The sequence below is a fragment of the Solea senegalensis genome, linkage group LG21 (assembly GCF_019176455.1).
Source record: "Solea senegalensis isolate Sse05_10M linkage group LG21, IFAPA_SoseM_1, whole genome shotgun sequence".
Lineage (NCBI taxonomy): Eukaryota > Metazoa > Chordata > Actinopteri > Pleuronectiformes > Soleidae > Solea > Solea senegalensis.
The window spans coordinates 16849089-16866326 of record NC_058040.1 but is presented as its reverse complement, the minus strand read 5'-3'; the positions used below and the strand labels follow the sequence as shown (position 1 = coordinate 16866326).

Genomic DNA, 17238 nt, shown 5'->3' with positions numbered 1-17238 from the left:
AGTCTGAGAATAAGCATTCTGCCAGCACTGCCCAGTAAACAAAGAGCAGGTCCACAAATAGAAATAAAACAAAAGCATGAGTGAGTCCCTAAAGTAGGGACTTCTCTCCTCCTCCTCTTCCTCCGCCCATGTGCTGCCACGTTTATGGGACAATCTGTCTATTCTTAAGCAAGAAAAGCCCTTTGAGTCAGACAGGAGCCAGAGAGACCATGCGCACACACACACACACACACATACACGCACACAAACACACACAAAAGGTAATAGCTTGTAAACAACACGGGAGAAGAACATGGAAAAATATGAGTTGAAGGGTTCCTTAATGAGTTGAAATTCATAAATAATACTGTGATAAAGTGGTATGTTGACTTTTGGAATAGTGGAATACACATAATTATCGGTTTTTAATATTTCCTTGTGTTATTACAGCTCTATATCACAGCATCATCACTAATCATGACCCAGTGCTGCATCTATGTACATATATATATATATATATACACACATATATATATATATATCTATATCACTTACAATATGTTTAAAAACAGTCGCCCGATACATGCGGCAGACGTGCACTTTTAAAAAACCCTGTCATCACTGGAAACTGGAGACACTTAATGGTCTTTAAAGCCACTAAAAAAAACAAACTTCAGCTTTATTTCTCCATGATCCCGAATGGAGGAGCGGATGCTGATTCAGCGCAAGTGTGTGCAAGTATATGCTAAGTGCCAAATGTGACATCTAGTGGACGTTCATGAGCTACTGCACCCTTTGCTGTGTCTCCTCTGCACTTAAGCTTTTTCCCCTTAAGTAAAAGTAAAGAATATACAGCATGTGATAGACCCTGCAGACAGGAAACACACCCTCAATCACAAACAGTGCTGTCCTCTCCCATGATTTTGCTTGTAACGTCACTGTTGACTGCGTTTATTAACACACACACACACACACACACACATACAAGTATTAAAGAAATATTTTTTATTTAAAAATAAATTTTGCAAAGTGCATGGCAAACAGGCGCAGGAAACAAAAGGGTTAAGACTGACTGAAGATGTTAAAGTCCATCCAGAAGGGAGATATTTACTTTACTGTATGTTATTACAGCTTACTATGACTTCATTAATAATCCATCAGAAACAGTATGGTGACAGGAAACGGAAAAGTGCAGCATTATGGGTAAAAGTAGGAGAAAATTGTTTGGTCTTCAAAGTAAGTTTACAATAGGTCACAAAACACTACAACAAATTAGCTTCTAGGTGCGAGATAACAGTTACATGACTACATTACATGAGCGCAAACGTGAAATTCAGCTACTTAAGTCTATGTTTTGCACCTTTGTTCAAATAAATAATATTATCTATATACATAATATCTAACCAGTGTTTTCAGGGATCAGTACAGTAAAATGTTTCATAAAGGTAATAATGATGGTTGTCTGCACTAACAACAGAAAAATACTATTAAAAAGGACTTTCTTTTTTGAAAAAGGAGACATTTTGTTTGCTTCCTGTACAGCTGGGTAATTTAATCCATATAAAATACTACTACAGTAACTGAAATAGTATGATTTCTTCATCAGGATGCAGATTGTTTCTGTTCATAGCAGATCAGATGACCACAATGTCTCCGGGAGACTCGTCATGAGCCATTTTCCACCAAACATACACCTCTAAGGCACAGTTTTCCTTGGAATCACCCCTTTATCAGACCCAGTACTGGTTGTGTTTAAGAGTCGGGGACCTGGCTCTCACCGAGGTCTTGAAGCCTGCAGTAACAGCTGGGGGTACGTTACGACAAATCGCATTATCTCGTTCGTTATTGGCACCAACTCGAATATTCCCATGGCCTCCTCTTCCATCAGGGTCAATCGGTCCCCAGAAGGTCATTCCAGGGGCCAGACTCTGCCTCCTCCTCTTAGGCATTAGTTGTATCTTCGGTGAGGCGGGGCAGCTTGCAGGGCCGAGTGGGGTCACCACCACAGATGGCATCGCCATGCTCCGCTCCGGCCGGCCCAGGTAAGGACTGTCCTCAGGGGGTAACGCTACCGCAGCCAGCTCCTGGATGAGCCGCAGCCGGGCCTGTTTCTCCTTTCGGTGGCGGAACACGAGAATCAAAACCACGAGAATAATGATGAGGAGCAAACAGGCCAGCAGAGGCAGGATGATGAGGAGCGGGTCAGAGGCAGGACGAGGGACGACCTCGAAGTGAACCGGGTGGTTGTCAGGATGGATCATCGGGCCATGTTTGTCTGGAGGAGAGTGGGGTTGTTGAGTGTGACCTCCAGCTCCCTCTGCGGGGCTCGCCGATCTCCCGCCGTGGCTTCCGCCGCGCGTATGGTTCCCCCAACGGCTGTGAGGCCTCGACCTGTGCTGTGTCCTGTTGTGGTTTTTATGTGACAAAATGTGCGGATGCAAACCCACCTCAGTGCCGCTCTGGGTCGTGGATCCCCCTCGTCCACTCACTCTCCCGCCTCCGGACGTTGTCTTGTTATGTGTCGGCAGACGGGTCGTGGCGCGTTTGTGACTCGCGCCGTCTTCTTTGCTCAAACCACTCGCACCGTGACGCATCTGGTGGTGGGGAAAGATGGTGAAGTGAAGCTCGCCCTTCGCCGGCTGCACGGTTCCAGCCTTCACTAGGAAGATGAAGGAGTCATTGAGAGGTCTGGCGGGGGTGTGGCCTCGAGCCGTCGTGAGCGCCGTTTTGTTGCCGTGGAGCTGGTTGTCACCGTCGCTGAGCGACTCCTCGATGGCGACTCGTCCTTGCACCACATCTCTAAACGTGAACGACTTCAGGACTTCTGATGCTCGGTTTGGGTCATACGTCATCTGCATACGTACACACACACAAATATCTGAGTTTCAGAGTTAGGAACCACAATTATGTGCCATTTATAATTGATCTGATACTGTTTGCTCGGTTATGAAGTCATAGATAAAAATCTAAATGAGGGATCTCAAAATCAAATGACCTAGGGGTCACTGGGCATACTCTCGTCAGATGGGCACCGGTCAACTGTTAAGTAGCCCCGGGTGATATTAGCTTAAAATGACATCACATTATTCCATAGTTATATTGTAATAATGATAATGGTGACCGTATTTCACAAAATTTCAAAATAAAATTGTTCTGTGCTCTGGAATGAGGTAGCAAACATATTTAGGATGCAAAATGAATATGTAAATAAAAAAAATAACTAATTCGTAACTTGATATTAAGTGGCAGGCCGCATGAACACGGGCCGCGATTTTGAGATCTCTGATCTGAATAATTGGGCAGAAAAATTTGGGGAAAGCATCTCATTATGTTCTAAAGGGGTTTCTTCCTTTTTTAATCTGATCAAAAGATTCCGAAAGAACGGCTTCACCTTGACTAGTTTTCCATGTTTCGGTGGAGACAGAACCTCAAAGACTGGGTCAGCTCGGCTGATTCTCGCCAGCTCGGACGCGTCGATCATGGCTTTCCCCAGCTTCACAGCGATACCACTGGGTACCCGCACCGGCTCCCTCAGGTAGACCAACGGCCGCACCGTTACCTCCACCGTCTGTGCCGTTACGTTCCCATAGTCCACACCAGGCGACGAGGCCGACACGGAGATTTGGAACATGTCCTCTGACTCGCTGAGATCCGTCATGTGGTAGACCACGCGGCCAAACTGCAGGTCCTCGTGGCAGAAGGTTGCGACCTCCTGGTCGTTTATAACGATGCGCCCGTGGCGAGGGTGCGTGGTGACGGTGTAGGTGATGTTGGCCTGGCTGCGACCGTTGGTCTGAGCTGCCAGCTGGGTGGTCGAGAGGACCACGGCGGTCCTGCCTTGTACCAGTGACAGGCCGGTGTTGTTCACGATGGAGACAGACGGCTTGATCACCTCCAAACTGAAGAGTTTGTAGAGGGGGCGGTGATGGCCGTCAGTGACATTGAAGTAGATGACACCTGTCGAGGCCTCGCCCTGGGGGAGGGACACAGGAGAGAGTTGTAGTAGATGAATAACACAATATATACAAGGACCTCAGAGTCACTCTGTCACCTGCTGTGTGAAATGCAGCCGCCCATGGTTGACGTCATACTGGGTGAAGGACGTCACAGGCTCTGGTCTTTCGCCCAGCGTCAGGTAACCATTGTTGGGTTTACTGATCACAAGGTAGTGCAGCTCCTCTGGAGGCGTGTCGTGATCCTCAACCTTAAAATAACACATTTACCCAAAGTTAACACTGATATTCAAACTGTGAAGTCATGTTACTTTATATAACATGTTAAAAAACATGAATTTACAAAAAATAGACATAATAGGCTGAGTAAGAAACAAAAGTTGACATGCAGGCAGAATCCATTAGGATTAAATGCAAGATTGAAAATCAATGGAAAGAAAGAAAACTTAATGTAGGATGGGAGACTATCCCAGAGCTTAGTCCTGGTTTATTAAATCAAATGTTTCAAATTAATGTGTGGAAGAAAGATTTTTTTTGATTGTTTATTTGGTTTTGGTAATTGTTATAATTAAGATTAAAAGCTTGTTCAGCAGTTTGACAGTCGCTGACGGTCAGGTCTGATAGTTTTGCTTGTCAGCTGAAGGACACAGCTTACATTTTACACCCTTTCTGTTTATGATGGCCGAGACTGAGGCAGAATTATCAACAATCATCAATTATCAACAACAAAATGAATTCAAAGGTAAGGACTGCGGCTTTAAAATTGTTGACAAAAAAGTAAATAAATGGAAATCATTGATAACGACAGTTTCATTACAGACACACCTGCAAATAGTCCGGGCCAAGTATGACTCTCTCTCCAATCACCACCTTCATACTCGGGGATCTGCTCCTGATAAGCGGCGGCTGATCGTTGACTGGCGTCACGGTGATGTTGAACGTCTCCGTCACCACCAGGCCGTCTTTGATTTGGGGACGAGAAGCCGTCCCTGGCGACGAAAAGGAGGACGACGAGGCTGAATAGAGAGGGGAGAAGGAGTACGGGGCGGAGGAGGAAGACGCCGACAAGGACGTTGAGGAGGAAGAGGAAGAGGATAAGGAAGAGGAGGAGGAGCGATCCAGAGGAGCCACCCAAGCCTGGAACGTGAAGCTGTCGCTCGTCGTCTCAGAGTCGTCGTGGACATAGGTGACGCCGAACTTATTCAGGGTGATCTGTGTGAAATCTGGTGTGTCTCTGTAGGGGGATGAAAATGAAAATTTTGTAACACAGACAGATTGACCGACAGACAGATATTGGGACACAAGGAAAAGAGTCCAGTCTCTACCTGGTGATATTATATCCTCGTATGGACAGGACTCCGTGCTGTGGCAGAGAAACGACACGGTACTGGATGTGAGTGTCTTTCCGTCGAGGCTCTGGGACTTTCCTCAGGAGATTGGAGGCATCGAGTTTGGACCTGTCAATCGTAACCCTGCCCCCCTCTGCCACCACAGCACCTGGACGACAGAAACAATCTGTTATTTACTCTAATATCTATTAATTAAACATGTTCTGTTTAATAACACTGGAATAGTGGAGGAAGTGACAATGGGTTGTAGAGCACCTGCATTGTTCAGTAGTCTGGTGTTGTGTTGAGGGTTGTCATGATGCTTGTTAGCCAGGAAGGAGATTAAGAGGGTGAAGGTGTTTGGCGGAAGGAAAGCAGGAGGAGAGGACACAGTGAAAGAGAAGGAATCTACAGCCGACCATCCGACTGTCTCTGGCTTGTTCTGTTCGTACAGGATAACCCCATCATTCACCTAAAAAACAGTGATGTGAGGAATGAAAACAAAGATAAAGCAGTGTCTCATTTGGTGACATATCAACACTTCAGGATTATAATCCTCCCACCATGCTTTGTGTGAATGTGGAAATGTTTTGCGTTGAGTTGTCAGGCATGCGTCGGAGCAGGCGGCCGAGTTTAGGAGGAGTGGTCACTGCAAACACCACAGAGTGGTTCCTTCTGTTATCGCTGTCGCCGTTGGTTACCACCTGAAGCTCCTGCTCGGAGATCAGCGTCACAGAGCCTTTGAAGGTAAGACAGACACAGCGAGAGGAGTCACTGACACTTCCACTCCAGAAAGAGACGACGGCCAAGAAAAAGGAAAGCTAAACCAGCAAGAGAGTGGATTACGAGAGTGGATTTCTCTTGTCCTCCTCAAAAGTTAAAAAAATAGTTATTTTAATAAATCTTTTCCAGGTGTTCCAGCTCAGGCTTAGGCCCACCAGTACAAAACTATAAACTAACTAATCTGTGTAGCTTTTAAAATGCCACAACATACAGTAATCACAGCACAACTTTTAATGCTGAATTTACATAAAAGCATCACTTAAATGTTTGATGCTGGGCAGGTCTGACACAATGTAGCAAGATATTTAGCAATATTGCTAATGTGATGTGATGTTCACCATATCTGCCATAGTTGGGGGCACAAAAAACATTAAAAACAGGGAGAACAACCTTGTCTGAGAGCTCAGTTTCAGCATAAATGTGTTTCCAGTAGCTGCATTCATGCTGATGATTGGAAAATTGCTCATTTCTAAACTTCTCCGTCATGTATTATTAGCAAAGTGAAGGAAGAGTTTGAAGTCGGGTGTTTTATTGCATCTGTGTGACCTGTTGTACCTGGGTAGACCTCCATTGGATGGTTTCTCTGCAGAGTGAGGACCAGAGATCGTGCAGTGGTGCTAAAGATCTGACGAGGGGCAAAGTTGACACCATCATTTACCTGGAAGTGAAAGCCTCCAGTCAACGCACCTATACAAGAATAGAGCCAGTGGAAGACAAGTTATTTCATCTTTTATCCAGGGGTAAATAACAAGTTATATGATGCTAATAAACACTATGTGCTCACCACTGTGCACAAACACCAGTTGTCCACTTTGTATGTGACTCTGGGTGAAATTCAGGATGTGTCTGGAGGGGGCGCTCTTCAGAGCAAGGTGCCCGTTGCTGGGTGGTGTGACCACAAACTCCAGCCCCTCAGAGGAAGTGTCAGGGTCCTCTGCACTAAGATCTTCTAAGGTGATTTCAGTCACCGAACCCACCCACACCTGAGAAAAATGAACAGTAACAACAATAGATGGATCATTTAGATAATATACCCAAACATGTCCAGAAGTACCCTCTCAGTTCCTACCTTCAGACCCCGGTTGTTTGTAACGACAGGAGACTCGTCATTGACCGGCGTGATGCTGATGTGAACTGTGCAGGGCAAACTGTGTTTGCTGATTTCCGTCTGATTGGCAACAATAGTGAAGTTGTCCGCCTGTGTGTCGCTGCCATCATGGATGTAGGAGATGTACTCGCGTTCCACCTAGCAACAAACAAAGAGGGCGATTCATGTAGAAGAATGGATCCATGCATTATATATCAGAGATGAATGGTTCCAGGCCAGACTCACATATACAGTTAAATACTGCTCAGTCAAACCTCAGTGTGTGTGAAAGCAGTGATGGGCATCCCCGGTATCCGGCTGTGCTCCAGGTGTCCATGCCGTGGTGGGACGAGGACTTGATACAGGAAGTTCATGCCTGAGAAGTGGTGATTGGCGACCTTGATGATGTCACTGGTGAGTGGCAGGGATGACCCCTCGTCAAGCATCAAATCAGACACCTGCAAAATCAAACAACGGAGGTAAGTGATTGATCAATGGAAGAGGTTCTGTCATCTTTTTAGAGGTTCATCTAACATGAGATGTATGCTGTACCTGTAGAGGGAGCAGGATGGGAATAATATCGATCTCCAGCTCAATGGGTCCAACCTTTGTGACTCCATTGGTTGCCTCCAACAGAACAGAGTCATTGGTGCATCCTGTGGCCTGTTGATGATAGACAATCAATCCCTGGTTCACGTCATTCTGGGTGAAGGTCATCTGCTGCTCTCTGATGCCCTGCAGCAAGGAACAGGGACAAAAAAACATGTCAAATGCTGCATTTGCGTAAATCCTTTGACCCTAAAAGTGAAGTCAAAGTAACTTTTGGGGGGTTTGACAGGGCTAAACTCTCATTACGTTGGCTGCACCTGAGAGAACTGCTGTTCTCTATGGACGATCTGGTGCTGGTTGAAGGGGGAGGATCTCTGAAGAAAGCCCAGGGCGGGAGGACTTTGTACAGTGAAAATTATCTCAGAAGGTTGGCTGTCCTCATGGACCACCTGAAACACAAAAATGGGAATAGTTTAAGTTTAGTGTTATGGCAACTGCTGTAGCACAACAAAGAAGAAGAAGAAGCTATTGAATAGTTTATCAGAGTAAAAGTAGATGACTACAAAATATTGGTAACTGACTTGCCTCTAAATGTTCCCTGCTGATGGAAACATTCTGTCCTTCTGGCACCACAACTGGACGGTTACTTATGACCGTTGGCTCCCTCTGATGACTCTCCAGGTAGATCTTTACCAGCACTCCGACGTCCACTTGGACCTCCCTCCTCCCTCTGTCCACTCGCCTATCTGTGCTCTTTTCCCCTGCTCGTGCCGTCACATTGAACCAATCTGACAATTCCTGGCTGCCGTCGTGGCGATATGCCAAACGCCCTTCCACCAGGTCCCGCTGGGTGAAGCTTTTAATTGCATCTGCTCCTTTTGCAGTGTCACAGTCGCCGTCATTGAAGCAGAGGAAACCGTGTTTAGGCGGACGGAAGACGTCGAACGTCACTTCCTCTGGATCTCGGATGTCAAGGTTGCTGAAGATGCTGAGGTTAGCGGAGGTCAAGGTCGTGTCACCACCTTGCTGTACCAAGAGGCCGGTGTTGTTCTCCACTTGCAGGTAAGGATCCTGGGCCATTACCTGTGTAACACAAAAACTAACCCATAAAGCCATTGACTTGCTTTTTTCTTGTTATTTTCGCACTTTACTTTGAACTCATATTACTTGTTAAGTGAAGACATTATAATCACCTCCAGCAGAGTGGACACATAATGTTTCCCATCTGACACAAAAAGCACAAAACGCCCGAAACTCACTCCTCTGTGGACAAATAACACCTTTTTCTGGAGAAGAGAGGAGATGAGATGAAGAATCAGTGGTATGAGTTTGTTTATCACATAACAAAATCCAATAGGCTTTTCTTGTTTCCTATTGTAAAGTCAGCAAATTTGAAAACATATCTTTGAATTGTTGAGACAGGGTCATTATCCAGGTTTCCATTAAATGTATAACTCATCAGGCCACACATATCTCCACCATTTCACTTAATCTGTCCTCATGTGTCCTCACAACCTTTATATGCAATATTTCCCATTGAAAAATGTACACACACACAAGCTAATGTAAATCTACCTACTGAAATCATGAAATAAAACAGGAACTCTGCGATTCTAGGTCTCCTACCACCAGGATAACAAAGTCCATTCACATCATGCTTAAATCGTGCTAACCTGCTCAAGGTCCCAGGCCAAATAGAGAGAAATCATTGTCTTCTGTGTGACTCAGTGTCTGAATGATATATTATGTATCTGCTCTACTTCTGTTGTTAGTGTCACCACGATTATATAGTTGTAATTGCCCCTCCCCTACTAAGTTCTCAGCCCACTTCTTGGCGTCTTTTAAAAATCAGGAATCAGGAGTTAGCCTCAGAAGAGGGGTGTTTAGCTACCTTTTACATACTTAAACTTACATAAAAAAAAGAATGTTTGCTATCTAATTTGGGGACATACGGTGGTGAGGTGGCTACCATTGTTGCCTCACGGTGACCAGTTCAACTGGGTTCTGCAGTTTGACAGCTGCAGATTATTATCAATCTGGATTCCTTGATGGAGGAGTACAAAAGGAGTACCACAAGGTTCAACCCTAGGCCCGCTCTCATTTATGACCTGGGCTCGTTGGTGAGTAAAATTTTGAATTATTGCCAAATAAGAAAGTGAGTCACAAGTGAGTGAACACATGATACAGCTTGCTGCACCCTTTAGGAAACTATTGTATTATGTGTTTTATACTATTTATGCTGCTGTCTTGACCAGGAACTCCCTGAAAGAAGAGATCTTCTATCTCAATGGGACCTTCCTGCCTAAATAAAGGATAACATAATCGGTAAAGACTGTGAACGTTTGTATAGTGTGTCCCCAGCTTTAGACGAAAACGGTTGTTAGAGACTGAATTGTTGAGATTGGACCGGTGCAGTGGGGAAAAATAAACCAACAGACAAAACCTGTTGTGTCATTGCTGGCTCTGTCATTTATTGTGACTTTTTTTAATTTCATTTCATTTCATTTATTTTGGCGGTCCCTCAGAGCACTGTGATGTAATTTATAGCACAGACATTTGTGGAAGAAGGTTTAATGTATCAAAAATTTGGATTCTGCCCAAACCCCAAGCATTTCATTACCAAGATGTGTCTCTCAGAAATGCAGAAACAACAGAAGTCCAGTCTCCCTCCGCTCAGCCATGGACGGACTTGCTGACTGTCATTTTCACAACGCTCCAGCTGCCTGTGTGATGAGCATCTGCTTCCTGTTTAAATCTGTGTGTGTGTCAGTACGTACAGTACGTGTGTTTTAAGTTGTCAAAAACATCACAACTCCTCACACGACAAAGTAACGTAGCTAAGTCCTGTCTATACTAGACTGTTGGTTCTTTAATTTGGGAACACACGGTAGTTCAGTGGCTACCATTGTTGACTCACAGTCACTTGCTCAACAGGTTTCTGAAACAAAAACATGGTTTCCACAGTTTGACAGCAATCTGGATTCCTTGTGGTTACAAAAGAAGTACCACAAGGTTCAACCCTGGGCCCGCTCTCATTTATAAAACTGAAGGAGCTGGAATTGTTGCCAAATAAGAAAGTGAGTCATAAGTAAGTGCACCTACAAACAGACAATGCAAAATGTCTTATGCTGGCTGAAGAAGTTAGTATTTAACTGGCAAAGGCAGTCAAAGAGTGCAAAACCTTCACCAAGATCCAACCAAACTATAAAATAACATAGACAGTAATGTGACGGATACGTTAACATGTAATAACATGTAATAAAGTATAATAAACCAGTTTCACTTACCAATCGATACTTATACATATCTCGAGTGCACGAGATTAAAACAAAATCACCTGTCTGGGATTTAGGCCCTGTGTGAAGTCAAACAATGACTAAAAAAACAAAAAACCCACACAACATCAAGTGGAACAATACATCTAATCTTCTATTCTCATTCTTCACAATAGAGTAATTTAATAAGCTCATGGTTTCATAATTAATTCAGTGGAAGAACTCAAGCTTGGATTTCATCACATTGCAAAAGGAGTACCATAAGGTTCAACCCTGGGCCTACTCTCGTTTTCTTTGTACAAATGAAGCGAGCTTGTTGTTGGACAATGAAAGCTAGAATTCTTGCCAAGCCAGAGGCCAAACATGAAAGCGAGTGGACGATCAACATCTCTGAAATCCTAAATACAGTTAATTATGTTCAGGAACATGAAGATCATGAGACCTGAGCCGATGACGTGATCAGGAAAACCAGAGCCTGAGGGACAGAAGCTCATTTGTTGTTCAGTCCATTGACTTTGACTTGTTTGTGTGTCTAAATTAGGTTTCAGCCCGTGTGTGTGTGTGTGTGTGTGTGCTCATGTATGCAGAGTTAAATTAGACGCCCCACACAACAGCAGCAGCCGTGCTTGATGGCGAGTGGCTTTGGCAGCTACGATGACTTCACGAGGACCCCCTTCTGTCCTCATGTGCATTGTGGGAAATTCTGGCTCTCCTGACTCTGTCACAGCTGTACAGTCACATTGTATAACGTCATGGCAACGCAGCCTACCGCCACACACACACACACACACACACACACACACATTTTCTATTACGGTGAGGTGAGTATCTGTTTTCACATTTTTTGCTCATGTGTGCGCTTGTTGTATGTTTGTATTATGTTTTTGTAAAAACCTTGAAGTCTACAGTATCCTAACAATTCACAACAATTCACTGTTGGACGTTTTCAAACAGAAAACCCTAAGTTTGTGTCACACATTCACGCTCCTTCACCAAATCCCAATCAGTGATTTAACATCACGGCACACAGGCGTTCCACTGCTGCCTCAGTATCAGTGAGTTCAAATGTGTTATTTTGTGATTTTCGGCGTTTGTAATCCGTCATTCGGATTAACCTCGGTGGCACAAATTAAACAAACGAGGCAGCAGCAGAGCGGCAGCTCCTGTGTCCCTGTGAGCTAAAAACGCTGATTTTCTCTATGGAGTTTGGTGCAGGAGAGTAAATGGGTTTTTTTTTGTTGTAAAAGGCAGTAAAAACATTGAAAAGATAAGTTGGCTCTGCTACATTTATAAGTACCTATTGCATATTGCAATCGTTTTTTAAATTGAAAATCGCGTTTTAAATGCATAATTTTCAGGTTTTTTTATTTCACCGTTGGCCTCCGTGTGCTGTCACACTGTCTGAGGTAGAAAATTACACATATATCGTAAACTGTGTTTTTATGTGCGGAAATCAAAGAAAAATATATAAACTTCAGTTTATCATTCAGTGAGGAGGCAGGTACACACACACACACAGTGACAGTTCAGTCTGCAGATACTGGATTAAAATATTCAGCAGTTGGTTGTGTGTGTGTGTGTGTGATGCAGGTGAGACAGGTGGTGAGACAGAGTGTGACCAGCTGGTCATGTTCACATAGACAGGCACGTATTCACTGAGGCTGTCAGCACCATGTTCTCCTGTCTGTCCCCCGGGAGCCCCGGCTCCTTCTTCTTCTTATATATGTGTGTACACACACACACACACACAGACACACACACACACACACACACACTCTCTACATGTGTGAAAGACTCAATCACAGCCCCCGGCCCTCAGCTGGGGAGGGTCGCGGTAATTAAACGACATCACTCAGCCGCGCTTCTCCATTTTGCCGCTCGTTTCTCCCTCAGCCGCCGTCATTTTTCACACATATTTCATTTTCTCCTTCAGTCGCGACAGAACCTGCGGTTGGAGCCGCATCGATGGCGTCTTAAATGCGTCCTGAAGTGGCTTCAGAAGCAGCAGAAACATCTGTGCAGCTGCAGCCGCGGCGCGGGCGCGACGCCGTGTTAAAAACACGCGAGCTCCAGCCTCCTGTCACATTTCCAACATGATTTCAAAGAACAGAAAAGTGCATGTTCCTATTTATAGATTTTTGGTGGACAGCATGAATCACCGCTGTGGTCTCTGTGTCTATCACTGCCATTGTTTCTTCAGGGTTCAAAAACACTGCAGGTTCTGGTTCAGGACTGAATCACTGCAGAAACCCAAACAAATCATGTTCCCACACGACTTAACGACAAAATAATGGAGACGACATCGGGAAAGATTGTGGATTCTGAGCATCAACCAGTGCTGTAGCCAAGTCCTCAGTGAGTCCTGAGTCCACATGAGTCCCAGAGTCCAATGTAACAGTATTAACATAGCTGTTAAAATCCTACGACAAAATATGTAAATCCAAACAAAAGTTCAATTCAGATGTACGTAAATCCGGTCGGTGCTTGAGTCCACATCCATGTCTGACTCAACTGAGTCCAAGTCAAAGTCATCAGTGCTCGAGTTCTGGTCTAAGTCTTAGGTCCAAATCCAAGTGCTCAAAAGTCAGAGGCCAAGTCTGAGTCATTAGTGATTAAATCCTAGTCAAGATAAATCCAAGACTAAGATATTGGTGCTCAAGATCAAGTCCAAGCCCAAGTCATCTATACTCAAGTCCAAGACTGAGTCATAAGTGCTTGAGTTCTGGTTGAAGTATTAGTTATCAGGTACAAATTGGAGTCATAAGTCTGGGTCTAAGTCTGACTCATCAGTGGTCAAATCCGAGTCCAAGTCCCAGACTGAGATATAAGGGCTCCAGTTCAAGTCCAAGTTTGAGCAATCAGTGCTTCAGTCCTTGTCCAAATCAGAGTTATCTTTCCTCAAGTCCAAGACTTAGTCATCAGTGCTTGAGTCCAAGTCCACATTATCAATGCTAGAGTTAATGTCCCAGTGCTCAAGTCCACATCAGACCTTGCGTCATCGCTGAGTCCATGTCCAAGTCGTCAGTACTAGAGTGAGTCCTTTTCTCCAAATTCAGAGTCCGAACGCAGTCAAACCCGAAACCCTGGAGGACAGGTCACCAGTCCATCACAGAGACGCACAACCATTGACTCTCACATTCACACCTGTGGCTAATTTAGCATGTCCAATCAACCTCTGCATGTTACTGGACTGTGAGAGGAAATCAGAGAACCAGGAGAACCAGGAGAACCCAGAAAACCCGGAGAACCCAGAGAACCAGGAGAACCCGGAGAACCCGGAGAACATTACATGTTACATTACATGTCATTTAGCAGACGCTTTTATCCAAAGCGACTTACAAAAGTCGCCCAGAAAAGAACCCAGAAAACCCGGAGAACCCAGAGAACCAGGAGAACTCGGACAAAACCCAACATGAAAACTTCATACACTGCTACGCCACTACTCCACCTTGTGACCAGGTTAACCAAACATAAAAAACATTGGACATAATTCTCCGGTTGCAAGAATAAACTCAGGATTGGAAGCCTGAAGATTTACGACGTGAGCGGCGCCCGTGTCACTTTCTGCCACAGGAAGTTCACAGATGTCGTCGGCAGTGACAGTGACACAGTCGATAGCATCACCCTGTGTATTTCCTGTGCCAGCGTCTGGCGCCCACATGGACATATTGTGGTGATGATAAAGGGATATTAAAAGTCATTGCTTCTTCTTCTGCCAGTGTGTCCACACACACACACACACACAGCACTACAGAGTGAGTGAGTTATTGATTGTTGTGGACATAAAAAGCACAGGGAGGATGATTCATGTTTTCAAAATCCTCTTTTCATTCTGTCTTCAGGTCACAGTGCTTTTTTATTTACTGTGACCAAACTATACCTGTCATTTGTCCATTAACATCACACACAAAACATCCACCTTCACTTCCCCCGCTGTGACTGCACCTCAACAACGCTTCCTCAAAAAAGACGCAATTAAGCTCAATATAGACAAATGTAAGCGATGCCAGGCAGCGAACGCCTCCGTTTTAACAGGAAACTTAAGTTTGTGCTGCTTTGTAAACCGCTCACTCACCCACACCAAACTCCATAGAGAAAACCAGCGATTTAACATCACAGCACACAGGAGTTGTTGATCCACTTTTTCCTCTGTCAGGAAATTTAAATGTTTGAAATCCTTCATTTAGTTTCACCTATCAGAAAGTATGTATACTACACAAGTAGTATACATGAAAGACTTAAAGACAGTTTTCAAACATCCTGGCTAACCAGGTTACTTACTAAATAATGTAATGTAAGCACTGTAGCTGTGTTTGCTAACTAGTGATATTTTATACACAACAACACAGTAGCAACATGTGCACAGACTCCAGTAGCACTGGGTCATTAGGTGGTTAGCGAGCTTGATTTACTAACTAGCAAGCTATAACCCTAACCTGTAACCACTGTAACTGTGTTTGCTAACTAGCGAGCTAATTTATAGCACAGAAAGTATTAGGCTACAGTTCATACATTGAAACCACAGTAACATATGAACAGACACCGGGCAAACAGGTTATAACATTGTTAATGTTAGTATTTTAGCTGTGTTTGCTAACTATAGCAAGCTAATCTATAGCGCTTACATGATAAACATATCAGTATGTTTGCTGTATTTTAGGTTATTAAAGACACAGTTTTCATATGCTAACCAGGTTATTAACCAGTTAACATAAGCATTGTAGCTACGTTTGCTAACTAGCAAGCTAATCTATAACCCACAATAACTGCTAACACAAAACAAAACAAAACACACAACAGGTAAAAACCACATTTATGTCACAGTGAGTTTGAGGAGTTAACTTGGCGTCATACATCCAGGGGGCGCTCTATTTGACTATGAATGTATTTAAATCATCATGTAGTTGTTACACAAATGTTATGTAATAAACAAACCATCCCTGTGGCACGAGGAAGGTTCTGGATCGAGGTCGTGATAAATGAGGTAGAAAATGAGCGGCTTGTGTTCAGGAGAGTTCCACAGAGGTTCTCACACACACACACACACACACACACACACACACACACACACGTGTTTGACTGCTGTCCCTTCATGATTAATCACTTTCAATATTGTTCCATTTCTTCACAAACCAGCAGCAGCAGCGGTTCCTTAGCGATACATCATCCGTCTTGATAAAGCCGCGAGCGTTTCAGCGTCACAAACACAAGCGGTACGACATGTGCACATGAGCGTAAGCGCGGAAGAACATTAGCCGCACGAGCACAAAGACGAGAATACAGCGGCTGCGGCGGCGTCGGAGGAGACTTCAGCTCGTCTCCCTCTGTCAAAGCGACCGCGGCTCCCATGATCTTCACGTCTCACTATTATGTCGGTGAACTGGAGCTGAAGAGGAAGCGGGAAAGTCCTGACACAGACGCGCGGCTACGCTAACGCGGCGTGTGAATGGTCGGAGGGGGGAAGTGACAAAGTCAGGGAGAGATGACCGTGACACTGCTTTTACAAACACTACGGGGAAAGTTTAAAGGGAACTGGGCTTGTAGAGCGGAGGGTTGCCGGTTCAAATCCCTGCCAGGTCTGTACCTGCTTATAGCTACTGCCATCTTACATAAGCAAACTAAATTAAATATATCAAAATTCACCCTAATCTGTTAAAATGTCACTGATTTATACACTTGTGAATGTGTCAAATGCAAAGTCCTATGTTCAATTTAAATTGCTGCTTAATCTGTAATCTGGATCACATCCGGATGAAATTTAGTCAGATGGTAGAGAGTCTGATCCTGCATACATGCACTCACCGAATTTTGTCCAAACTCACCAAATCTTGTCCAAATTCGGTGAGTTTGGACAGAGATATGGTTTTCTATTTTTACAGTTTTGCCCATTAAAAAGAGATGGAGATTTCTTGAAAATTAGACATGTTTTGTGACGTCATCAGTGGACAGATTCTTACCAACATACACCTACCCATACCAAACATTTCACATTGATCAGTTCAAAATAGCAGGAAGTTGCTCACGCTCCCACACCAAAGTCCACAGAGAAAATCAGCATTTTTAGCACGTGGGGACACAGGAGCTGCTGCTCTACTGCTGCCTCGTGTGGTCACTTTGTGTCACTGAGCTAAATCTGAACATAGGATTTCAAACACAGAACTCATAATATGACACATTTGGACTCACTAATGGAGGCAGCAGTGGATCAACAACTCCTGTGTCCCTGTGGCATTAAATCACTGATTTTCTCTATGGACTTTGGTGTGGGAGCGTGAGCACAGTTT

At 44.3% G+C, this 17238-nt stretch overlaps 1 protein-coding gene across 1 annotated transcript; it reads right to left on the bottom strand.

Moving 5' to 3' along the window:
• Positions 1–967: 967 nt before the first annotated feature.
• On the bottom strand, positions 968–9388 carry LOC122758658 (chondroitin sulfate proteoglycan 4). The gene is made up of 16 exons (XM_044012928.1): positions 9353–9388; positions 8873–8965; positions 8265–8762; positions 7997–8128; positions 7683–7865; positions 7406–7588; positions 7113–7289; positions 6828–7026; positions 6599–6730; positions 5824–5999; positions 5537–5732; positions 5258–5429; positions 4758–5166; positions 4031–4183; positions 3371–3952; positions 968–2831 (listed from the first exon to the last, which is right to left on the bottom strand). Exons 1-16 carry the CDS (start codon positions 9386–9388, stop codon positions 1710–1712), a joined length of 4443 nt encoding a protein of 1480 aa, XP_043868863.1. The 3' UTR covers positions 968–1709.
• Positions 9389–17238: the final 7850 nt, after the last annotated feature.

Bases quoted from the DNA above. Each gene is read 5' to 3' on its own strand.
- LOC122758658 (XM_044012928.1), bottom strand. From the start codon at position 9,388: ATGATTTCTCTCTATTTGGCCTGGGACCTTGAGCAG. The intron at 6,731-6,827 runs GTGAGCACATAG...ATTCTTGTATAG, and splicing joins ACTGGTGTTTGTGCACAGTG to GTGCGTTGACTGGAGGCTTT. The intron at 3,953-4,030 runs GTGACAGAGTGA...TCCCTCCCCCAG, and splicing joins GGCTGCATTTCACACAGCAG to GGCGAGGCCTCGACAGGTGT.